The sequence below is a fragment of the Acipenser ruthenus genome, chromosome 9 (genome assembly GCF_902713425.1).
Source record: "Acipenser ruthenus chromosome 9, fAciRut3.2 maternal haplotype, whole genome shotgun sequence".
Classification (NCBI taxonomy): Eukaryota; Metazoa; Chordata; class Actinopteri; order Acipenseriformes; family Acipenseridae; genus Acipenser; species Acipenser ruthenus.
This window is the reverse complement of record NC_081197.1, coordinates 2,440,686-2,466,602: the sequence shown is the minus strand read 5'-3', so window position 1 is coordinate 2,466,602 and position 25,917 is coordinate 2,440,686. Positions and strand designations below refer to the sequence as shown.

Below are 25,917 nucleotides of genomic sequence, written 5' to 3'. Positions count from 1 at the left end.
CAGTGATAGCCAGAGTAAAAGTGTTGGTATTCTTTATTAAAATACTGCTGTACACACAAATATTGCAAAGGTGGAGACGTCAAAACATGGGGGGGGGGGGGGGGGGGTGTAGGTCATGATAGAAATTGAACAGCCTGGTAGTTTTGGGGAGACTGTTTGCCATCGACTTCTTTAGTCAGTGAAACAAAGGCAAGGCAAGGATGAACACACTTGGGTTTCTTAAACAATTATTTACAAGAAAGGTGGGCATTCAGCGACTTTAGGTTGTAGCAAAAGAATACGGAGACAAAATATTTTACAGGAGACAAAACCTATCCATTTTTTTTTTTTTTTTTTGAAATCCTCAACACATTCAAGAATAAAATAACACTAATGTGTATCAATGTACACTGCTTAACTTTACCTGGACTAAGTTAGAGGTGCCCTGTACGATCAGTTGTATAATGTTTATTTTCTATGCAGGACTTTAAAAGGATGGATTTCTTTCTTTTCTCTCTCTCTCCATTACCCCAACCATCAAAAGTTAGGAGCTTACCGATCTTCATGAGGTGACTAACAAAGATGGGATCTGGTTATATCAGGAGACTAGCTTTCCAACTAGAGATCTCAGAATTACAAGGAGATTCCCAACTCTCACCATAAGCTAAACCTGGCCTGCAACATGTTTAAAAAGGAGAAGAACCACCAAACAAAAATAATACTACCCATTATACTGGAACATGAAGAAATAGCTGCACATGTAAAAACACAACCTGAGCTTTCCACATTAAGTTAGCAGATTTTCACAGCCCAAAAAATGACAACTTGACATGACTCCAGTTGTCATTTGCTAACGTTTTACCTTTAGCATTTGATTTGTATAGAGTAAAAAATAAATTAAACCCAGAGTGGTGTTTAATGTGATGTGAGAATACCAAGATACATCAGACTGCTCTAATGAGGAATTCTGCTCACCAAACATCCTTCTGCAATAGACATCTAAATGTGCATCAGAACCTCAATCAGTATACAAGAGCATTAGAGTATTGAGGGTGTGTAATTCGGAAATGTTTATTCCCTATTTTTACCTCTGTCCTTGCTTCTGTGAAAAATAATAATGATGCTTCTGAAAATATTGGTCCACAAAGCTATTTGTCTGAACAGGCTTGATGCCCAAATACAATGATCCCCGTTAATGTTTTTTAAAAATGAAAATATGAAAATGAACCTCTTGTCTGCATATAAAATAAGCATATCTTGCTTTTTTGAGAATACCACTTTTTTTTTGTTTTGTTTTCTTTTTATATAAAATAATAACAATGTGATTTGTCAAAAACATACAAAAAGACAGCTGCTCTTCTGCCAAATAAAAGGAGCTAGTGATACAAATCTGGTTTGCTTGTTTTACTTTTTAAAAACACTTTCTCTCTCCCTCTCCTCAAAGTCCAAAATAAAAAAAAGTGATTAAGTTTAGTCCCAAATAAAAATCTGTCTTTTATTCCAAACAGCAAAGTTCCACATTTTTTAATATTCAAGAACCAGTGCTACCAAAAGCAAACCTGACCACAGCTTCTCAAATGCAAAGTACAGAAAAAAAACAAAAAACTACATGTCAAAGTCATTTTAAAGCTTATTAAAAAAAACAAATAGCACAGAAACTTTAAAAACCTGTTTGAAAATAGATTAAAACGCCAACGTTTTAACATCGATCGAAGTGCTGTACGGCAGCCTGTCCTCCTCTCAATTTCCGTTCTTTTGAGTTCTATAGTAAAGCACACAGTGCCGTGAAAAACATTCAGTGCTGGGAAAAAAAAGTTACAACCTAAAAGATGTCTGTCTCCTTCCCCCCCCCCCCCCCCCCGCCCCGCCCCGCATATCTTGTTTCATCCTTGTAAAATCTGGCAGTCTTAATTCCTGGGAACATTGTTTTGTGTCCATTTTATTTAGCAGAATTTCCGAATTTCATAGGAAAGCCACATAATGCACACAATTCTACACATGATCAACATAGCTCAAGCAAAACTGATTGCCAGAACTGTGTTTCAGGTGGGACCCCTTAGCTATGAAGTCAGCGAAGAGACATTTGGGGTAAAAGCAGTTACTGCGAAGGCACAACAGACCTTAATATCTTTCCAAATCCAGACGATGTCAATTCAAAAACCTTGGTGATGCCAGGTGGCTGCTTTGTGTTGTGCATCCCCTTGCCAGCGTACTTGTCTTTGAATCCAGTGTAAAATACCCTAATAAAGCTGCGGTTTCAAACAATAAAAAAAAAAAAAACATTGTCTCGATTTATGGGAATACTCACATATACCGGACAAAATATTTAAAAAGGCGTTGGTGCTTATATTCAACTAATAATAATAATTATACAGGGTCAGCCTGTTGTCCCATGTACAACTTCGATGCAAAGGAAAAAAAAGATCCAACCTCTAGTTCATTCATAGCACACACACCACATGATTTCACTGAAGATACTGGTTCGGTTTCCAACCTGGCTGCGTACGAAATTAAGCATCTATGTCCAGCCAAACGTGAGTCCTACATTTGTCTTTTTTGTTTTTGTTTTTTTTAAATGTTTTGCCAAAACAGTACATCCTTGGAATTAAATGCCTGGTCCTTGATGTACTTTTGGGTGGAAATAATGTAGCTGTTAAGTTACCTCTCCAGTTCAAAATATTTTTATACAAATTGGCAGAAATGATCCTCCTCCCTTGAAGGATAAAGATTTTCTGTAATTGTGAAAAAAAAGGAGCATCATTCATCAGATTTTGTTCCCCCAATCTAAAAGAGTCTTCACAGCTAGAATGTTCATAATTGCAGCTGCGGGTTCTAGTTATGTACGGGGGGTGGGGGGGGGGGGGTTGAATAAAATAAAAAAATAAAGTCAATCTTCCTTCACAAAACAGTGTACCTGACTGAAGTGCAAGCAGCATTGCTCATCCCCAACCCTGTTTGCGTTTTGTTGTTTTTTTTAAATGAAAGGAGATGACTTGTTCAGTTGTAGTGCAATTTGCTATGTTTGTTTCTTTTTTTTTTTTTTTTTTAGTTTCTTGGTGTGTTCCAGCACGATTCCAGCAAATACTACAACTGACCGTTCGCGGCTGCCTGGAGTTCTTGAAAGGTACTCTCAAAGCACCGCTTCAAATCGGCATATGTTACCACTAGGATGCTTTTCTCATCTCGGGAAACCAGGCTGATTTTTTCTGGCACGCCAGAATCTAACTGCAACAGGAAAAAAAAAAAAAGAGTAAAAAAACTAAGACGAAAAAAACCTTTAGGTTATAAATGCAAAGCGACAAAATAGTATCACAAAATCAAAGGCACATTTTCACCCCCCTCCCCCCCCCCCCTCCCAGCCTAGACGCAAACAAATTGACAGCATTTTCATCCTTCAACCACAGGTAGGCCAAAATAAAAATCTTACACGTCTGAGAAAAGACAGTGTGCAGTATTGCAAACCCTTCAAGTTCAGGAGTCATTACAGACCTGTCACTGAACAGTTTTTAGCTTGCTGTGTGAAAACTCGCCTTGGTGTGAACTGCAGCTCTGAAGCCGTAACGTTCATAGCGATGGCATTGTTCTGACCACGGGTCAGTCTGGATTGCCAGGGTCTGGATTATCAAGTCCAATGCATTTCCCTTTCTTCCTGCTCCCCAAACAGGTATGTGTCAGTCCAGCTGGAACCGGCTCCCACTCCCCCATTCCAAATATGAAAGCATTGCCGAGATGCATTTTAAAAATCTGTACCCAATGCAACTCTATCAGGAGCATTTTACAAACGCCGAGTCTGACCAATTACTGTTTAAGAGGAACACTATTACTCTGGACTTCAAGGAACGGCAAACTGCTGCTTTAGCTTCACACATCTCCCTCACCCCCAAACTCACCCACCATAAAACTCAGATTCCCCATTGCTAATGTGTGTGTGTGTGCGTTACCTTGTTCAGACAGGACACAATGTGACTGAGGTCAATCCAGGGCGTTCCAGCTTCTGTCACCTGATGGAACAGGTGATCTCTGAAGAGTTTGAGCAGGTATCGGTCTCCTGTCTCAGACCACGTTGGATCTTTTTGGAACCTGCCCAAACCAAGCATGTTGTATAAAAATCTGTAGTTCCGGCACCACATTTGCTATTACAGACTACATAAATTCTACCATTTCACCAGTGCACTGAGCTACTGAAGTAACACTGATCAATATTTAATAATTAACTGGTGCAAGTCCTGTCTAAGATCCATTCCTCCATTAAGATTGCATGGTTCTAAGCAACAGTGGTATCACAATGTAATGCAATGAAAATCAAGTGGGATAAGCCATGTCATATAGTTTGTTCAATATAAGCTGAACTAAGCCTTCGAACCGTCCACTTTAAATTTACTATCAGGGGTAAATATGGGGGGGATTTTAAATAGTTGTTTATTAACATTCTTAGATTAACACATGAACATTAGACTCTTGTCCCTTTAAGCAAGAAAGAACCTGCTGAATGTAAACATATTCAGGCTTTTTAAAGTCTTACTCTGGCCTCTCATTGATTGTTCCCAATTTAGCCAGCAGCCTAAAAAGCCTCCCATTCTGCACCTCCTGTAAAAACACACAGAGAGAAACAGTTTACTACAGGCAGACCGCTTTGCAGGAACACTAAACGCTTGCCCCGAGCGCCATGCATCAGAAGAGGAGTTTAAAAACAAAACAAAAAACAGAAGCAAACCTTTTTTTGTGTGTGTGTGTGTGTGTGTGTGTGTGTGTGAAATTCCCACTGCAACAGTAATTGTACAAATGAAATAGCAGGATCAGGCGTGTGCTTTCAAGCAGAGTTAGAAAATGCACAAAGCAATCCTCAGTGATCACAAAGCAACATAAAAAGCTTGTTTTCTTTTTAATCTTGATTCACACCTCTGCAGTGTGTTTATTCATTTCTGGCTCTGCTGAAGTCTTAAACTTCACTGTTAGGAGCTTGCGATATAAAAACAGAACTTAGATTCACCTACACGGTGTTTTCACTTCCCTCTCCAGATGTTTACTACATGTTGAACAGTAAAACACCACAGTACTTCTCACAGGTAGTATTATTGTGAACCCCCGTGCTGTTTGGGGTCCCAGAAACATATTTGTTTTTCAAAAAACTGATTTACCATTTACTTATTGTTAGGACTGTAGTCCTCAAGGCTGTGCTTTTGGGCAAATTTGTGTCTGTAAAAACTGGAGTGCTGTGCCCGCAATGTCAGTTGATAATATCTGGTATACTGCAATAGCGATGTACTGGTAGGGGGCCCAAGGTCATTACAATCTACAGTACTGCTCGGTGCTTTCAACCTCTAGTTTTGTGCAATTTGTTAAATCTGTATTTGTATGTTCGTTCAATATATCCCATTTTGGAATAAGTAGCAAGTCAAATTAAAAAATAACTTCATAAAAAAATGATCATGCCCTCAATACAAATTGCCAGTGGTTAAAAAAAACACCTTTGAAAACCACTGTGTTAGAATGTGACAATGTTTGATTTAAAGAGTTTTGACTTCCTAAAGAATGTGTTAAATATTAAAGGTTTCCACCCATACTGGCAAACCAGTGCAAGAGTTATTTAGAAACGTTACCTTTGCGAGATCTTCTTCGATAACGTCATTTCGCATCTGTGAAGCATCCAGCTGGGTATAAAATCTTGCGCCAATCATTGGCATGATGTCATTTACACTGCGCAATCGGTTCTGTTCGGTCAGCAGATACCTTGCGGGTAAAAACACATGCCAGTTCAACACTACAGGCTACAATCTCAAAGCTAAAAAAACAAAAACACCTTGAGACTATTTACGAGCCTCTGCATCAAAACGTCACAATATGTACTTGTGGTCTGTCAGCTGGTTTGGGTCTGTTTCTCATGCGTTGCTGCCATGCTATAGCAGGGCACCTATAAAGGATCGCCCCTCTCAATACAACAAGAACTGCAGGGCTGCCACAGCTGATTATTGGTATGCTAACCGTATTGACCAACTCAATAAAAAAAAAAACATAATTCTGTTAATTGCAAACAGTGCGACTTCGCACTGGAAATAACTACACCACAGCACATGCCACACTATCAGTGTGCATACTACTACAGTGTCACATTTCTCAGCTCTGTCACCTCCTCCACTAAAGTTCTTTTTAAAATTCCTGGAATTAAGAACGGTATTGGTACCAAGAATCTCAATAAGAATCTGTAGTTGAACATTTTCTTACAGGGGTGTGCATTACACCAGTGGCATGATTGGGTTTGTTTTTGTCAACTTTCACTTGAACTTCTTTTTTTTATTATTACAAAAATGACATGACTGAGCAACCTTTATATATTCAATTTGATATTGAATACATATATTTATAAAACTTAAATGTCGTGCATAATTGCTATTTTTTATCAAAGCATACGCGTATTGACCAACTCAGTAAAAAAAAAAAACATAATTCCATTAAATGCAAACAGTGCGACTTGGCACTGGAAGGTTAGTAGTATAAACAACAAGTCTATAAACACTCAGTCCCCTAAACTACAGTAACAGACCCCTATAGTTCTAGTAGAATAAGCAAGTCCACTTACAGAATAAGGTTCTTTAGGTCTGAAGAATAGTTTATTGACACCAGCTCCATGGCCTTCTGTAAATTCTCTCTTTGGATTCCTGCCAAAGAGTTACAAGCTAAAGCCAAAACAACCTTTCCTAAGGAGATCAGATCTGCTTGCTGATAGGACAGGGAAAAAGAGAAATTAATACATCAATATATAAATACAATCATTTAAAATAATGTTTTAGTACTAGCCAAATCTCTTTTCATGTTATTCCAATTACTAACCTTCTAGATAGCTAGATAGATATATATATCTAGGAGATCGACAGTTAGATACATACATATACACACACACACACAGTACTATGTTACCTTCAGTGGATGGACATCTCATTTTAATGATCAGTGTGTTACCCAGATTACACACAGTAAATGTAACTGAAAGACATTCTATTTTCCCACTTGGGGTACCAACAGATTAGATAATACAATTTCTCGTGTTTCAGAAGAGCTCTCAAGGAATACATCTCTATTATAAACCCTCTATGTATGTACGCACGCATGCACACACTTTCACACAAGGTTTACTTTAAGACACGTAATACAGTACATTTACAAAGTAAAAACAAAAGAGGCCACTTTCATTAAAAGAGAAGTTTCAAGCAACATGCTTCCATCTAAACAGTTTCCATATTAAGCACACATTGGAAAGATTTTTTCTTTTTGTTTTGTTTCACATTTAAATAATCAATTTGATGGAATGAGATTTACCTGGTATTGAGCCATCAAAGCCAATGGATTGGTTTGGCTGTTGTCAAATGTTAAGACATCAAATATTCCAACACAATTTACACGTAACCTTGCAGGGGAAAAGCAGATTAAGAAAAGCATCATTGATTAAGAAAAAAATTGTCTCGTATCTTTAAAATTACCAGGAAATTTTTTTAGAAATGTGTGTATATATATATATATATATATATATATATATATATATATATATATATATATATATATATTTTTTTTAAACAAATTGTAATTAAGGACTTGCCACTAGAGGGAATCTGTATTGCAAGGATTACAATAACCAAGCCCAGTGCAGTTAAACTTCACCGTTGACTTTCCTTAGGAACTTCATCTCACATAATTAAATTTTAATTAAGCTAAAATCTGCCACTCAAGTATTTTGCTTGCAAGTCACATTAATACAAGAAATAAAACAAATCCTTCTAAAAGGTGCATCTGTCATTACTCAACAGGTTCCAACAAAGAACCCCAGTTTATGCACTAGAAGATGATGGACGTATTCACTTTTGTTTGTACTCTCCTGAAAAACACTGAATACAAAAGAATCCTACTTCTTATCGGGGACGTCCACTTCCGGCAGAATGAGGGATTCGCTCTGTCGGCAGGTCTCAAAAGACCCAGGTTTTCATTAACCACGATGTACCTTGTTCAAGACTAGAGCAACGTTCAGAGAAAGGCACCGGCCGAAACATCTGCTGTGCACTTGACATCAATTCCAACGGTTTTGCATTAGAATTCCGACAGATCGTTTTGAAGTTATGGAAGATCAGTGTTTGATCGGGGAGGGATGGAAATAAGACTCCTATTGCACAGCAGTTTCACTATGAGCTCGTTTAGCCAGAGTGTACAGGTAACAAGCTGACATGTAAGTTATTAAACTCATAGTAAAACCAGGAAAGGATCAAACTGCTATGCAATGCAATGCACGTTTCCATCCCCGTTGGGGGTCTGTGAAGCCGGCCTCACCTGGTTTTCCCTGTGATGAGAATCTTGGTGGGGTCCATGACCCGGCAGGCCAGGCCAGCGGTGTGAATGCTCCGAAGTGCTGAGCTGAGCTGGACAATGTACGCCCAGATAAGAGACTCGGGAAGCAGCCCCGCATGCTGACGAGGAAGAGGCCCATCATGCTGACCTGCTGGTTAGAAAACACAACGCCTTCGTTATAACAGGGCATTTCATTGCAGTGCAGGGGACATCAAGTCACTGTTATTTATTTATCAAACATGCAAAACCAGTTAAGGATAAAAAGATGCACAGCAGCCACACTGCTGAAAAGAAACTTACCAGACGAGAAGTAGACAAACCTTTGTGAAAGTCTGACACAGAAACACAAGTGTATTACATTGTTTATTTATATAGTATTTTTTTTTTATATAGTTATGGATGAACAAAACAACCAGTGGAGGAATACTTAGTAAAACTAAAACCAACACATACCATTTTTGGACAAACTTTATTACTTTCTCAATGTCTTTAATGAAACACTCAGGAAAGATTGTTTTTCTTATTACTACATATTGTATTTCTGTAATATTACCTTATCTCCTATGATAGCGTGTCTAAACAGTTGTGGATAACCGCCCTCTAATATAACAATGAAAAGAACCAGGAAATGTGCTATACTAAGAAACAATAGGAGGGCATTCAAACAGGTGTTTGACACAAACACAGACACTTTGGCTTTCTGGTCGTCTGGTGAAACCTTACCACATCCCCCTTCACACAGAATACTGGGAGCATGAGCTCCCAACGATGTAGCAAATGAAAACCAAAACGCAACCACATGTGTCAGAGAGGGGTGAGGGGTCCTGAGCGCCCAGCCACAGAATCTCATCTCACTCATTTACAAACCCCCTGGCACCACCTGGATGCTCAAGTTTTGTTTCCCCTTTTCTTTTCCACATTGTGTTATCGGCCCCCCATCACATTTTCCCACTATACCATCACCATGTTTAGTTTCAACCAAGGTTTCCTCTTTCACTTGTAATAATAAAAAAAAAAAGTTCAAGTGAAAGTTGACAACTAAAAAACAAACCCAATCATAATACGTGCATGGTTTATACAAAACTAAATATAAATGTATGACGTGTTTACATTTACACGGTACATGTGAACCTATGCTTCACCAACCCCAGAAAAAACAACTCAAAATATTAATTGTCAAAGGAAGCTATATATGAACTACAACACAGTTGGTGAATATTTTTATCTAGTGATAGATTTATTGGCATAGCAGTAAAGCACATGAAAACAAGCAAAATCTATATATTAACAGAAAAAAATATATATATATATATATATATATATATATATATATATATATATATATATATATATATATATATATATATATATAACTGTCAACACTATTAAATAGCCACATACGACTGGTATTGAAAACTATTGGCTATTTCAGAGACCCGGGTTAGCCCTAATCTTGGGCTACCTTTCCTAAATTCATTGCATGTAGTCCAGGACTATTGCTAAATCAGCCGACCGTATTTGTGTGGTGAATGAAATTATACATTTAAAGAAAACGGTTTTGTTCATGTCGTGTGGTATTCGGTGGCGTACTCACAACTCTAATTGAGGAACAAAGCATCAAGTTTTATGCATTAATACATTTTCCATTCACCAGATTTAAAATGTGATTTTGACTTACCCCACTTCCTTTTAGTGAAATACGAATCCGCACTGGGGTCATTAAAATGCCTGCTAAACATGGTCTCTGCGCCAGCGTGAAAGTCATAGGCAAACACAAGAGCTGTTGATAAAAGATAACACCAACAATAATTCTTCACTTTTAATAACGGTCTTGCAGAACTTGGGAGTACTAGTAACATTTATCAAGTCCTTTTGATAATATTCCTTTTTTTATAATTAAATTCAGTTAAAACATTCTTTGCCTTAAACCAAGTTAAATAAAAAAAAAAACAGATATGAAAACAAGGAAACCTTAGCTCTTAGCTCTCAATCATTTGAACAAAGAGCCTTTGCATAGTTACTTTATCTACATGAAAGAGCAATGCATATTTAAATTGCAAACGTGTCAGTAATCGAATTGAAAAGCAGCTGGCACTTACAGTGTTCTCCAAACGCCTTAGTGGTGAAAACCTCCCGCAGAGTTACAAAGTTGGAATGCTGGATTTTCTTCCACATGTCGACCAACACCATACACTTTGTGTTAACAAGTCGGAAACCTGCAGACAGAATGCCCTTTTAGAACAGACAGGCTGCCCGTCTAGTAGTTAGTGCACCTACTAAGGGGAAGGAATGCCTCACAATACCGACATGACTTAAGCAAAACAGATGTTTTATTTAGTCGCATTTTCTTGTGTTTAACTACGGTATGACGAATTTGCTTTCTGGGCAACAGTTTGCACAAAGACTGTAGGCATTTGCAAAATGTATTTGATGTTCAAAAAAAAAACTGAAATGTATTGCAGAGGGGAGTGTTAAAATCCAGATGCATGTGGGAATGAATGCAGAATAAACCCCAGGCACACGTTTCTCACAACCTGCATTGAGGATTCTTAAGCAAGCATAGCAAATAACGAGCCAAGGACAACAAAATACATAATATATAAATACAAAGTAATATTCTGAAAAAGTAGATGGCATATAAAGTTTCCATTTAAGATGCAATGTGCTTGGAAGATTCCAAATTCACTCACCATGTATCCTACGAAGGCAGTACGGAAGATCATCTTTGCTATTCACAGCTTTGTAACATGACGTAACGTAACTGAAGTTGCTCGTTTTCTGCAGGCGGTTGGGGGGCGGCAGGGACTCGAGAGGGAAAAGGCTGTGATAGTTGTCCACCTCTGTTGGAACTCCTGAACAAAAGATTAATTAAAAAAAAAAAAAAAAACTGTTGATCAAGTTGTTCCCACCAGTTTTGTTTTTTTTAATAGCTGAATATTTTAAAAAAATAAAAACCTGACAGCACTCTCCCCTTAAATCTTGATGTATTTATTCTACTATAGTGTTGATTTACCTCCCCAAGGTAGGCTATAAACTGTAACCACACCAAACTTCACAAACAAAAGCACAAACCCACCTATAAAAGATCCTTCATTTTTCTAATATTCACTTCCTAAAACGTTTTCCACAACGCCACCTCTTCTATGGAGTTTCCAATAACTGTTTCTGTGACTGTCATTCAACGATGGAGTCCAATTAACTTCTAAAAATCAGTGATTTAGGAGCCACTCATTAATTAGTACTCAATATTGTGTAGATTGTTAATGAAGTAAAATGGAATTGTTTCCTTTGCAATGAACATTTTTGTTTTTAAATTAATACCGGACGACAAAGTGTGTTAAATAGGACTCCTATTGCACAGCAGATTCATCCATTCCACGTTATACTACAATCTTGATTAGCCAGTGTACAGGTAAACAAGCGCAGGTCTGTCTTATTAAACTCATAGAAAAAATAGGAATTGAACAATCTGCTATGCAACAGGAGTCTCATTCTCATCCCAGCACCCCTAATGCCAACTCTGTCAACCTTTCTTTAACTCTTACTAAAGGTTATTAACACCTATAACTCAGGCACAGAACAGGGCAGGGAAGTGAGCAAGCTAGTGTGGAAAGACAAGCTGAGGAAAGAAGCCTTCTCACATATTATCAAATCAGAGAGTAGGGTGTGGATTGCTTTACAAATGGTTGAAAAGACATCTGCTGACTGCCATGGAGTGGCTAACAGCTACAGACCTAAATACACAACACTACAGAGAACCTAAAGAGAATGCTTAAAACCTTATTGTGTTATAGATAACATGTCTTAATGCAGCAATGGCAAAACAGGAAGCTTTAGTAAAAAAAAAAGGTCCTGAAAACTTCTGTTTTCAACTTATGTTAGTCACATAAAAAGGAATCCATGCGTTTTAATCTTTCATCTCGTGGACCAACACCGCCCACAAAAAGATCAAATGAATACAAATTGGAAAAAAAACACCTACCAGGGTTTTCAGATTGGTCAATTTGTGCCATTGTTATTAAATGCCTGTTGATTAATTCCTACGCGAGAAAAAAGAAAAATAAGATCGTCAAACATACAGTATTCTCAAAGAGACGTGCAAAATATACATTCCTCTCCTCAAAATGTGAATTCCTCCATATGCCAGTACAGTGAAGAAAAAAGCCAAGGATATTCAACGGCATGTCTTCTCTAAAACAGACAATATGATTTTACTGTACTGTCATTTTATGCAGCTGTTTATTTGCAATTACACATCTACATACTTTAATACACCCTCATTTAACTTGACATTGTTTCATTAGCATCATGAATTCAAACCATTCTTCACAATATTGATTCAAAGCTTACCTGACGGAGCTCGTCAGACATGAAAAAGGAAGGTGCATTTGCTTTCGGTTGCATGTAAGCAACATGAGGTGCTGTTGGAGGGTATACATGGTACTGTGGGAAAACCTAAAAGGAAACGATACACTAAGTCATTGAAAGGGCACGTTATTTAAAACAAAAACAAAGAAAATACCAATATGTAAAAAAGCAGCATGGCCTGTATCACAGATATGACCAGAGATTAAAACAATACCATAATGGAAATTGGCTGAAAGAGTCATAGAATACAGCTGTGTACCAAATGTGAAGAAACTCATCTCAAACTGTGCCTGGACCTCCAAATGTGAAGAATCTCATCTCAAACTGTGCCTGGACCTCCAAATGTGAAGAATCTTATCTCAAACTGTGTCTGGACTTCCTAAGTCAATTGGCAGTGTAAAAGTTTGTGGACTTTTGTGACGCAGTGCCCCCATTACAAAATGTCACCCACAAGCAACAGTGGAACACATCCGAAGTTGAATCTAACTGTACAGAAAGCCTCCTAAACCTACCATTCCAGCTAAGGGAGCTGGAGTTGTATCCGTGTAGAAGTAGGTAGTTCCTCCCACAGTTTCCTTCTGGATGATCTGCGATGCTGGATCAGAGCCTGGGTTCGAGGCACTAGTAGGCACCATGTAGTTGGCTGGGTTTGGCGTGTGACTCCGCCTCCGGGGGGCAGGGGACGTGTGAGGAGTAGTTTTCGGCGAATGCAGGGGAGACGACCCAGCAGACAGAGACATGCCTACAGGTGGAGCAATGTTAAAATCAGCAATGGTAAAAACAGGATGAGTTCAACACTGCACACCCAGACAAGTCTAGGGAAGGATCCACTCAAATAGTTTTTAAACAAAGTCATTTTTGGCTTTTCAAGGACCCTCCCAATTAGCTATAATCTTAACGTAATGTGATCTTAGGTATGGTAGTGCAAACGCAGTGTGTGAAACCAGCTGTTAGTGATGAAACAGTTAACTAACTTTAGATTTCAGTTCTTCATCATGGATCAAACTATGACCCCCCCCCCCCAAAAAAAAAAAAAACAGCTTCCTGGATAGAGCTGTCGATGCATAAATTATACATCGAACATATGTTTGTGGTGCACCCATCTGTAAACGTAACTATTTCAACAATGCAGACTACACAGATCTAGTTAAGAAAACTGGAGTGCTCTGCAGTTCAGCAGCATAGGAAGGCTCCATTGTAAGCTATATAGAGCAATATAGCAGAGCAGCAATAAATCTATTTTATGCATATCCATATAGGACTTATTTTTTAGTACAAGACTCACTACGATAATCACTTTGGAGGGGTAATGCTGATTATTAGATAAACATATATAAAACACTACCTTTCAATATATATTTTAATTATTGAAACCAAATGAAAAGCAAAATACTCGATTACTATGTAAATAAAATGTTAGTGCACGGAACAGAAAGTGGAATAATGAAAACGCCTTCTCAGGTTACTATGACTGTACTTGTCACGCTGCTTGTATTTTTAGAAGGTGCAGAAGCTAAACACAGAGCTGCACTTTGTTTAAGGTAAAGAGTGCTGCCCATCTGCTGAACGGAAGTATTCCCCTGGGGGTTTCAATGGCAAGGTTTACCAATTTAATATTTTAAAACTGTCCTTGGGACTCATGAAATAGTAAGGCAAACTGTATGATTATTTCTAATTATCCAATGGAAGAAACCCATCCTAGAAGTAGCCAAATGTTGGCATTTCATATGATAAATGGTATCAGACACACAGAAACAAGTAGTGAAAATATACTGAAAAAAGGTTAATGGTGTTTCTGATGTAGCTCCAGTTAGCACAGCTGCCACCAAACTTGGCAGCAATAGAGAGCCGAAAAAACCCAGAAATATACACCTGTCCCTAGAGAAGGGGGAGGGAGAGGCTCTACCGCCAATAAGAAGTCGTCAGCGGCCAATTCTCCTTTTCATCATTTAGAGAAGCAGTTAAAAAGAAAGAAAAAACACAAACAAACTTTCACTTCTTGGATAAAGTTTTCATCTCTAAAAAGGTCAAGAAAGAAGCATGATTTTTTTTTTTTGTTCTGTGTTGCAGAAGTAAAAGTTAACCAGTTAACCCTGTGGCAATTCTTTCCCTCTCAATCTATGCTACAAAAATCCCCCTGTTTCAATAAAATCTTCTATCCATCCTAACTGCCTGCCAACATGCCAGGGTGTATATACTGAACTGCAAGTGAAAGCACCCCAGTTAACATGGAATTCATTTCAGTTCTTGCAACGCTCTACAAACTGAGATTTGGTTACGCAACTATCCTGTTTTTACATTCAGATAAAACACCAATGTGGCGTTTACAGCACATTCACTGGCACAGACGAGCACCTTACTACAAGGGTTCAAAATGACATGGAAAGAATACAAAAAAAACAAGTCGTTGGAAAAGTGAAATGGACGGGCTTACCTGGACCTAAAGCTGCCGCAGACGTGCTCCCCATGGACGGGTGTGAGAACAAGGCTGTGGAAAAGGCAGGCATATTGGACTGGGACACATTGCTCATCCTTGGCGTTGATACTCCTTTAGGGATGAATTCACTGGCTGCTGGATTTGGTGCCTGTCATTGAAACACAATAAGAACTTCCTGTTAAATCTATTGGGATTAAGGCTTTGCCTTTTTAGGTATACATATAGAACTCATTTTTATATTTTACGACAAAAAAAATAAATAACCGCAATAATTCACTCACGTTTAGAGGAGCGTATTTGTCTTAAATCAACTAAGGTTTTTCACTGAAACATGATAAATTATTAAAAATTGCACCTCAAGTTTCAGAAGCTTTGCCCCTTAACGTGCTAACTTTCAGTGTATTGTTCGCTTGAGATCGGCTCAATTCTCAAGGACCTATGCCTAACTTGCTTACAGTGAATCAGAAATACCTTTAGTGATCTTTCAATTCATAAGTCTTTCAAATGCTTGATAAAACATGAGTCCCCAGGGTCAATTACAGCTTACCAAGTTTAGTTCACTTGATGCGTCTAACTAGTGGATTAAGCAGGTTTAGTCCACTTGATTGGACTAAAGTTAGCACGCCTTCTAATCCTGATTGCAGCGTGCCAGAAGTTAATCACCACAGGTAGATCATCTGTTAAATGAGACTAAACAAGACCCTGATTGCAGCGTACCGAAACAGATTCGTGATGATCCTGTTCAAGTGGATTAACCTAGTACTGCGAACGATAAGACTGACTTAGTACCCTTGCTCATCCTGAGCACTTCCTGCTTAAAATGCTTTGCAGAGACAGCTGCATGTATCCCCTGAAATGACAAATACAGCTGAAAACTTTTCACGTTCGGGCAATCATATCCGTGAAAATAGAGTACCGCACAATAAGGTAATATGCAGGGTGATTAGAAAGTAAGTTTACCACATCAACACATCATTTCATTGATGTGGTAAGCTTACTTTCTAATCACCCTGTATATAGGCCCTACACTTAAACTTTTTATGCGTGTACCTTTGATAACGTTTTCAGTTCAATGCAATAAAATGTTAGTGAATATGCTTTAACTATAAACAACGAATTGTCTTATCACACGATTAAACTGTTCTGTACCTATGCAGCAATGTAGTCATCTTAAAATGCAAATATGATCTGCCAGTTTGAAATGTGCACAAAAAGACATGACATTAGATTTATTTTGACTTAAATATGTTTGCATGAATCACACTGGTGTAATACAAATGTGTCTATCTTTTTGTACTTTGTTTCTTTATACATTTATCTGACACTATATTCCACATATCAAATTAGTAAAGAAGGGTTTATACAGCTATGGCCAAAAGTTTTGCATCACCTAGAATTTTAGGATTGAAGACAGAATTTTGATTTTACTTATCATGTAATCAAAGAAACAACAAAATAATATCGCAAAAGTCTAACGGAAGCCATAACCAAACAGCATTACCCCTTCAAAAAGTGCAGTATTTCATGTTAGATTTCAAAATGCCAATTATTATTATTTTCTTTTTTGTCAGTTTTTGGTTAGGCACATAGAAAACTACAAAGCTGTATGTAATTTAATATATGAACGTAACATTATTCAGCAGGTTTCATTCAACTTTATAAAGCAAAATGAGTTAATTCTATAGGGTGATGCAAAACTTTTGGCCACAGCTGTATGTTAGTGCTCAAAAAATCGGTCTAGCTTGCTCCACTTGTTTCGATCAGTTAAACCAGTTACCGGGATCATCTGCTTGGTACACTGCAATCAGGATTAAGTTAGTACAGATGTGCAGGATTTTTTAGGCCCTGTCCAACTATGCATTTAAACCGTATTGGTTGCCTTTAAACCGTCTTAAAAGTGCTAAATACGGTCTACACTGTGCAGCGTTTAATACCGTACTCGAGACCACTTCAGGGGTAGTCTCAAGTCCGGTAGTGTGGGTTGTGAGAAGTGTGGACGCTGTAATACCAAATTACATTTTTTGTGTATCTTCCAATATCCCAAAATGCTTTCCGTTATGTTTTGGCACGCAGACATTACAAGTAACAGCACTCAGAACAGGCGTCTGAAGGAGCTGAGAATGACTGTCAATACTGCTGCAGGGGTGTGCAATTGTTTTTTTAAAAACTTCTTGTCCAAGGGACAAAATGCTAAAAAAATCTACTTGTACTTCTTAAAAATCTACTTGCCCCTCCCCATCGCACAAAACAGACAAAAAAGTAGAATATAACTTGTAGGATTTTGCTTTTATTAAACAATGAACACAATCGATTAATCAATCAATGTTTGACCTGCCCTGGATGCATAAAGTACAGCGGTTTGTCCTGAAGCTGAAGGTCATGTTATGCTAAACAGGTGGAATGGGTTAAAGGATTGCTTTCTAAACTACATTACCCAGAAGCACAGCGATGACGCTTGTTTAATACGTTTTAGTTTCCTATATGGCCATTGGATAAAGAGAAATCATTTTGTTTTGTGGGCGTTTCAGTGGGAGACCGAGGGTACTCTGTGAAGAGTCGAGTCAGAATTCAGAGAAGGTAGCAGTTCAGTAACAGTGCAATGCTGTGGAGTCATTTCAAAGTTGTATTAAAAATAATGAAGTCAATCTGTAGCTTAACAAACCTACTGCCAACCACCCGATTAAGTAGCTTTTAAAAAAATAAATACATTGCTAAATGGTTGCATGTAAAATTGTTTAAATAAGCTGTATCTGGTAGTTCGTGTACAAGTATATCAAAGCCACCTACCTTCCTCCTTTGAGACAAATTCAGTGCAGCAAAGTCATTGAACAATGAAGAAGCAGGTGAATTTATCGGATCTGAAAAAAAACAGAGATACATTCTTCTAGTTCTCCAGTACTAGAGTTTGCTTTCACGTGAAGTATGGTTGCTGTCTCCGTCCAGACAAAGACACTTGGACTCAATCACATAACACGTAGGGAAAGACTTGCCTTAAAGACACTTCAGAATTGTATATTGCAAGCGGAAACACAAAAGACACAGTATTTTAACAACCTTACCATGGGGGGAGTAACTCTTGACACTGTCATTCAGCAGGCTTGGAGAGCTGCTGCTACTTGTCATTCTCTTTAAGAAAAGAAAAAAAAAACATAAAATGAAAGAATAATAATAATAATAATAATAATAATAATAATAATAATATCTTCATGAGATTGACACTATTTTAAAATGGCTCCAAGCAGAATGTAAAAGCAGATCAATCAAATTCCTCAAAGAATGTTATTTTTTATGAAATATTTGTTTAGAACTTAAAAGGCATAGTGCTAGCAAATCAAATTCCTGTAAATCTTACCCGCTATGTTATGCCATCTCGCCCCACATTTTCATATATTAAAAGACGCACACTTCATAGTAAAGCATATTTTAGGACGATCTGTACTTATGTTTGAGTACAGATCCAAAACTCCCAATTGTTCAGTCCCTCACAAAGTACCATTCCTCCCTCACTTGTGGACTGTTGTTGCATTGCCAGTCTGAATAATCAGACATCCTCACTAGATTATCAGTACACCCTTCTGATATGGTGCGATCATGACTTACCTGCATCATGGAATATTTCGGCTCTGCAGGACTTCCAAATCCATTTACTCCTATAAAGCTGCTGCTAAAATACGAATTCGTCAGACTGGCTTCTGCTAAAGCGCCCCCGTCCATTCCAGGAACTACATTGAAAAGTATAAATGTTACACTTTTTAGATTGACTAGATAATTCAATTGTTGTGCATTTTAAGATACCCTGAACACCAGCCTCTTCTGGGACATTACTACAGCATTACAACCACAGCCTCTTTAGCAGACCAAAATATAAATTGCCAATCAGCAGACAGTCATTGTATGCATTATAGCTTTATGAATACACTAGTCATGGCTTAATACACCTAGCATCCTGAATACAGTAGAATATATTCAGATTACTTCTAGTCATAAAATGTCTTGACATTTCATATATAGAATATGAAAATGCTAATCAAAGTAATATAATATTAACATGTCCAAGTAAATGTACTGTACAATAACTGTTCCTACAAGACCAGATAAGGGACATGACTGACAGGGGCTGTCTGAACTCAGCTGTAAATTTCACTCAATGCAGAAGAGACAGATTTACTTTAATTTTGTAATTTATCAATACAGTAAATTATCTGATCTTTGATCAACCGTACTGTCTAATCAACCGAACGCACCTCTAATCACATGATGAATTTTGTGTGGCGTATTACGCACACAGCTTCTGCTAATAAAGCGGCTATGAGATTTAGCTCAAAAAAGTACCAGCAGACTGAGGCAAATGAAAGTTACAGAATTTTTCAGACCACCAAAACCTTACATGGAGCATTGTGTGCTTTAAATTGTTGTAGTTAAGCAAATTAAGAGTTACCTCATTCTTGATTTTTCTTCTATTTCATCAGTAAGGGCTGGAGATCCTGTCTATGTTATTGAGCAGCTACGAAATTTTATTAATTTCAATTACACGTTTACACAATTACACGTGCATTTGTATGACTGACTACGTTAAAGAAGAAAGATTTGGCGACGTTAGTGTTTTGTAACTGAACTGTATCCCGTTAAGACCGCCCACGCAGCCTTTGACAGGCTGCACCAAATGTCAGTTTATCAGCCAAGAGGATTATTGGTTGTTAGTTGTGTTGAAAATTAATTATATCCTGCGATTACTTAGTAAAGCCCAGCCACACAGCATTTGACAGGCTGCACAAAATGTGACAATAAGCGGGTTTGTAAGATGATATTAAGAGAGGTAATTTCACAATGTTAACTTTATTCTATACATTATTAAAGGTGCAGTAATTGTTATTACTACCTGTTTGATTGCCAATACAAATCAATTAAACGAACTAGTATCGGTCCCAATTAGTTCTGATAATTGACTCTATTGTATATCTTGGTTTTCTCAACATTTTGCTGATGTAGCATCTAGGACAGGGGTCTCCCACCCTGGTCCTGGAGAGCCCCTATCCAGTAGGTTTTAGAGGGGTCTTTACATCATCAGTGGCTAAAGATCTGGAATACCTGTTAATCTTGACTAATTAAGCCAATAATTGGTTCAATTAAGTAACAGAGACTGGTTGGAACGAAAACCAGCAGCCACAGTAGCTCTCCAGGACCAGGGTTGGAGACCCCTGATCTAGTATGTATTTTCACATATTCAATTACAGCAGGGGTGGGCAATTCCGGTCCTGGAGGGCCGGTGTCCCTTCTGGCTTTTGTTCCAACTGTGCTCTAAATTACTTAATTAGACCAATAATTGGTAATAATTGGTCCAATTAAGTAATTTAGTGCAAAGTTGGAACAAAAGCCAGGAGGGACACCGGCCCTCCAGGACCGGAATTGCCCACCCCTGAATTACAGTATTTGAATCTTGTGAATTGCTTGAAGCACACCAAAGTACAGTAACATGTGCAGTTGTGGTTATAAACGTGCTACTTCACATAGAATTCCACACTGCAAGTGAAACCTGAGCATTCAGTAAAGTTTTGGTTCTGTACACAGTTGAGTATAGCATGAGTACACACTAGTGACACAGTTCAGAAAATCCACTCCCATATGAAATGGCATTTTACATCTCAACCAGGTCCTAAACATGTATTTTAAGTTATTAAAAAAAGGTGTGTCCATTAGATATTGTCTCTTGCCATTTTCCTGCAAGTCACAGGTACATCACATATGGATTGGAGTAATATCGCCCATAATTAAACTGATTTACTAGCCTAATCTCTTGATTAGGCAAAGACAACATCAGTAGCTTGTTTTATTTCTTCAACTTGTACATTATTTGAAGGCCAGTTTGCAGACTGGATTATAGACTGCAGACGCAGCCTTGGTTAGATACTGGAACTAAATTAGTTTTACAAACTGATTGCACTGTGCAGATGTAAATGTGGCATAAGTTACATTTCTGGCTGAATGGCCTCCTCTTGTTTGTAAATTTTGTTGTGCTCTTATTGGAGGGGGATGAAGTCTGCGCGCAAGTTCAGAGAGTGTAGCAATCGTTTTATCACATTTCTGAGAACAAGCAGCACTTTAATAAAATACCAGGTTCAATAAATGTGTTTTAGAGAACATAGAGGGTCAGCATTGATACTTACCAACAAAAAAAAAAAAAAATGGGAAATATTATTGATTGACAAAACATTTGCTGAAAGACATCTTCCAGCAGTCACAGACCAGGGTAAAGGTTACAAAAGACACTGATTTTCCATTTTAGTATTTGTCACTTTCCATTTCATTTTCACAGTAAAACTGCAGACAGCCCACCTGGATTACCAACGGCTTGGCAGGTTTAACTTTCACCATTTGTAAAATGACGAACAGGAATCAGAAACAAACGCAATTCTTGTCCTTTGTATAATGGGAGGCGTAGTCGATATTGGAGGTGGTGTTGTGAATCATCACAGAGCTGTTCAATCCAGATCACATATTCCAGTGTGCACAACTTGTGATTTCACAATCATGTAAAGCCATCTCCCAAGCTCTTGCCCAGAAACCAGACTGACAGCAGAGGAGTTTCAGCCAAGTGCACACAAAAACAACCAGTGCAGGCACATACAGAGGGTGCTCCCAATCCCAGAACAAGCTCAAAGTTAGAGTGAAACACATACACTTCTACAGGAGGCTAGGAGTGCAACATCAAAGAGTCTGTTGTAGATCAGTGCACAATCAATACAGTTCACAATGTGGAGTGTGACAGACATGCGGGTAAATTAAAGTGTTAAATTAAATGTAGAATTTAAATGTCAGTAATATTTAACATATCAGATACTGTACTTTATAGAACACAGACTGTATCCACTTCAGAGGAGCAACAATCTATTTGGTTAAAAACACTGGCCAATAGTGAAATTAAATGTTTTTTGAAAGACGACCGAAAAAAAAACCCCAATGATTTCAAATTTTGCGGCAATCGTGAACCTACTGAAATAAAACCTTTGTATCACTGGACGTATGGCAGTCACTACAGTTAGATTTTCTAGTTTTATTACAAAAACAATTACACACAACAATACCATCGCAGCATGGCTGTGACTAGCTGTGAGGACACTGTGATCGTGTGTCTGTGGTTGTTTTTTTGCATCTTCAATGCTGATGCTCGTGTGCAGATTACGGTAAAGTACAAAAGACTCCTTCATTTTCTCTGTTGGTTTGCTGTGTAACAGATGTGGAGGTTGAATAGTAAATACCAAGCAGTCTCATAAATACTGCAGCTATAGCTTGAAACCTCCGTCTGACCTCGGCAGAATGTCAGCTCTGGTTATGACGCTGCATTGCACGCAGCATCACAACACCTGTATAGCAGAGATGTTTTCATATTTCATGTGTAGTGCACAATCAACATACACTGCAGGGATGGAAATAGATATGACTCCTAACACTACAGCAGTATTCTGAAAAAGGCACCAGCGGAAACATTTGTTGTCCACTTCACTTAGCTTCTAAACAGTTTTGCCATAATTCTGATCGAGCATTTTGAAGTTATGGAAGATTAGTGCTAGAAAAAAAGACACCTATCGCACAGCATTTTCACCCATTCCAGGTTTTACTATGAGCCTGCTGAGCCCCAGTGTACAGGTAACAAGCTAAGGTGTGTCTTATTAAACTCATTGTATAACCAGTAACGATTCAAACTGCTATGCAATGGGAGTCTTGTTTTCATTCCTATAAAAGCAGGCGTCTCCAATCCTGGTGCTGGAGGGCCGGTGTCCCTCCTGTTTTTTGTTGTAACTGTACACCAAATTAATTAACTGGACTAATTAAGCTTCTAATAAGCACCTAATTGGTCCAATTAAGTAACTTCGGGAACAGTTTTAACAAAAACTAGACACGACTTATGAAATGTTTCAGTTACTATCATGTATAAAGCATGTTTTCTGGAATACCGTGATGACAAGCAGTCAACACTGTGCCAGACAAGTTAAGTGTGTGTGTCAAGAAAACTAAGCCTGTGTTGAGTGGCACTTACTGTACTACCGCTCTCACGTGTTGGTCGATAGTCAATTCCCGACTCCCCCGTACACACACCTGCACGAGTTTACTGTTGTTGTGTGCATGCAAAAGCGGAGCCAAGTACGCCGCGCTTTCAAAAAGTTACAGAAACACACCTTTCTGTAAACTGACGTTTGCGCAATTTGAATGCCTCTTACTGTACACCGTAACAAAATACAGCATTACAACTCCATTAAGCGACACGGTAATTAAAATTAAGCATTTAATAATACATTAAGTGAAGGCAGATCTTATGTGGCATCTGGATCCGATTCTCTCAGGATTTTATTTACAAACAGCCTTCTAATTCACAAAGCCGATGCAGTGCTCCATTCCACAAACGAAGTTACTTGGTACTATAGTGTTATAATTTTACGGTATTCCACTGTGAAATCTGCATGGCAGCCAAACCCCTTTTCATATTAAGATGCTGCTCAGATACGAAAGTGTCAGAATGGCTTCAGGAAATAACGCGCTCCCGTCCATTCCAACTTCATGTATCGTCACTAAGTTCAGGACAGTTAAACTAAACACGTTACCAACGCTATAACACGAGACGTGGGTATACGGTACACGTACTTTATTAGTAGTATTTAAAAATAAATAAAGAAAATAACAAAACAAACCGCCAAATTCAAAGGAGTCTAGGAAGTGGTACCTGTGATACAGCATGAAGAAAGAGCAGGCCTAAACCGGAGCCTCGGCCTCCATTTCTGCATAGCTGGAGGCCGGGGGAAGCGGATGCAACGACCAGTCGAGATAAGAAAAACCAGGTTTAGGCCTCTACTACGAGTTCAATTCAAACCGCGTTTGAATGAAATTAAACCCCACAATATACTCACTGGCGAGTAGCTGCCCCTCCAGCCCCACGCCAGCCGCCCCGAGGGGTTCGATCTTTTTCGTACCCCCTCCACCTCCTGCCCCCGCTGTTCCGGCTCCTGCGTGGGGATACCCCGCCGCCGCACCAACAGCTGGCCCGACCATGGAGAGGGGGACGGGGCTGCCGCTAGCGTGATGCGCCAGGCCTGCCATGGACGGCTCCTCGTGCAAAAACTGACACTCGTCTCCATAAAAACAAGTCTTATCCTTGGCGTAATATCGGCAGTACTTCAGCTTCACACCGGGAATACAGATACCCCCGAGCGGAGCTGCTGAAGCTGGGAGTCCGCTGTTCATGGCACCGCTGCTGCCGCCGCCGCCGCCGGAAGATCCGCAAACATAGAGAGAAGCCCCCCAACCTGCTCCCAAAACCGAGTATTTCAAAGATTTACTGGTTTTTTAAAAATAAATAAATAAATAAATAAATAAAAGTAAAGAATTTAAAAAAGCGGGGTGTGCTGTTTTGTGTTCAGTGGTTCCCCAGTTTTGTTCTTAAAGCGCTCCACAGAAGGAAGTTTCTTTCACTTCAGCGTTTCGTGGGGTTTCTTGTTTTGTTTTGCTTTTTTTTTTCTTCTTCTGCTTCTCTTCCCTTGGAGCCACTTTGCTGAGCATGATCAGACCGCTGCATTATGGGTAGATAAGCAATCCAACCAAAACAACTGCGCTGGGAGAGGGAGGGAGACTCTCGATAGCTGTGTCACACACGCACTCACACTGCAGAGGGAACAGGGATGGAGAGCGCAACATAACATAGAGTGTTGTTGTATTCCCACAGCGTCCTCTGGCATTTTATCCGTGCTGTTTTGTTATTTAACGGGGAATGGCCTCATAACTCTTTATGACGTCAGACTGAAGCTTTGTGATGTTATCATACTACCCCAGGGCCAAACAGAATCAAAGTGCATCCCGAGTCCAGCACACAGGGTGTATTTCAGGTCAATGTGACAGGGCCCTGGTCTCTTTACGGATTTACTCAAACACACTGAGCTACATTGTTTGCTAATTAATTACCCGTCCCCAAAATAACAAACCACACTGTAAAACATAACTTTTTGTGTAGTTGCCAGACTGAAAAGTAATAAGCTGGTATGTCTAATCAAGGGTGGTGATTTTATTGTAGTGTCCTCCAAACCTCAGAATAAATAAATACTGCTTTGTGGTGGCTAATTATAGTAACAAATTTGAGCTTACTATATATATATATATATATATATATATATATATATATATATATATATATATATATATATATATATATATATATATATCTTTAAACAATCCATCAAACATCCCTAGCATTTTGTCAAAACGTTCATCTGCTTGGCATGGTTTCTTTTTTCATAGTTGTTCCTCAACATTAATTGGATGGTGTGACTGATGAAGAGCCAGTACTGGGTCCAAGCTTAAATAAGTCGTTTCAAGTGCCATTTTATTTTTCTATTACTTTTTAAAAATGTTGAATTATATAGCATTCTAAGTGGGTCTGTCAGGCGAACTCAAAGTGCTGTGACAAGGGACCTTTCAGCTCTGCTGGTCGCGCCTACGAACAGCATGCACAAAACTAACGGCCTTGAAGTGAGTGCAGTGTACACGCATTTGTTTCTGAAAGGAATACATTCATTAGCAGCAAAAAAAAAAAAAAAAAAACAGCGCAAAACCATAACTTGTTTTTTGTCTGCAATTTGTATTGTTTCTTGTGGGTTTATTATATTAATACCTAAGCTTTTTTGTGTGTTTGTTTGTTTTGAAATGGAGACAAACGTTGCACTTGCTTCAAATATTTATTGAGGTTAACATATACATTTGTGTAAAATAAAATGGAAAATAGGGTCACTAGTACTCATTGTTAGTCAGACCAGTCATGC

General features: G+C 38.5%; 1 protein-coding gene across 2 annotated transcripts; it reads right to left on the bottom strand.

Moving 5' to 3' along the window:
* Positions 1 to 340: 340 nt before the first annotated feature.
* LOC117405767 (PAN2-PAN3 deadenylation complex subunit Pan3) lies at positions 341 to 24,798 on the bottom strand. Of its 2 annotated transcripts, none has more exons than XM_059030711.1 (18): positions 24,016 to 24,798; positions 18,716 to 18,837; positions 18,175 to 18,241; positions 17,903 to 17,973; positions 15,113 to 15,263; positions 13,191 to 13,420; positions 12,661 to 12,765; positions 12,293 to 12,350; positions 11,001 to 11,162; positions 10,410 to 10,526; positions 9,989 to 10,090; positions 8,293 to 8,461; positions 7,294 to 7,381; positions 6,557 to 6,696; positions 5,580 to 5,709; positions 4,502 to 4,566; positions 3,921 to 4,059; positions 341 to 3,204 (listed from the first exon to the last, which is right to left on the bottom strand). In XM_059030711.1, the coding sequence occupies exons 1-18, from the start codon at positions 24,347 to 24,349 to the stop codon at positions 3,064 to 3,066; spliced, it is 2,391 nt and encodes a 796-aa protein (XP_058886694.1). In that variant the 5' UTR covers positions 24,350 to 24,798; the 3' UTR covers positions 341 to 3,063. The 2 variants fall into 2 exon arrangements, with proteins under 2 accessions (XP_058886694.1, XP_058886695.1); XM_059030712.1 differs by having other exon boundaries at positions 8,293 to 8,458; positions 24,016 to 24,797.
* Between the last annotated feature and the right edge of the window lie 1,119 nt (positions 24,799 to 25,917).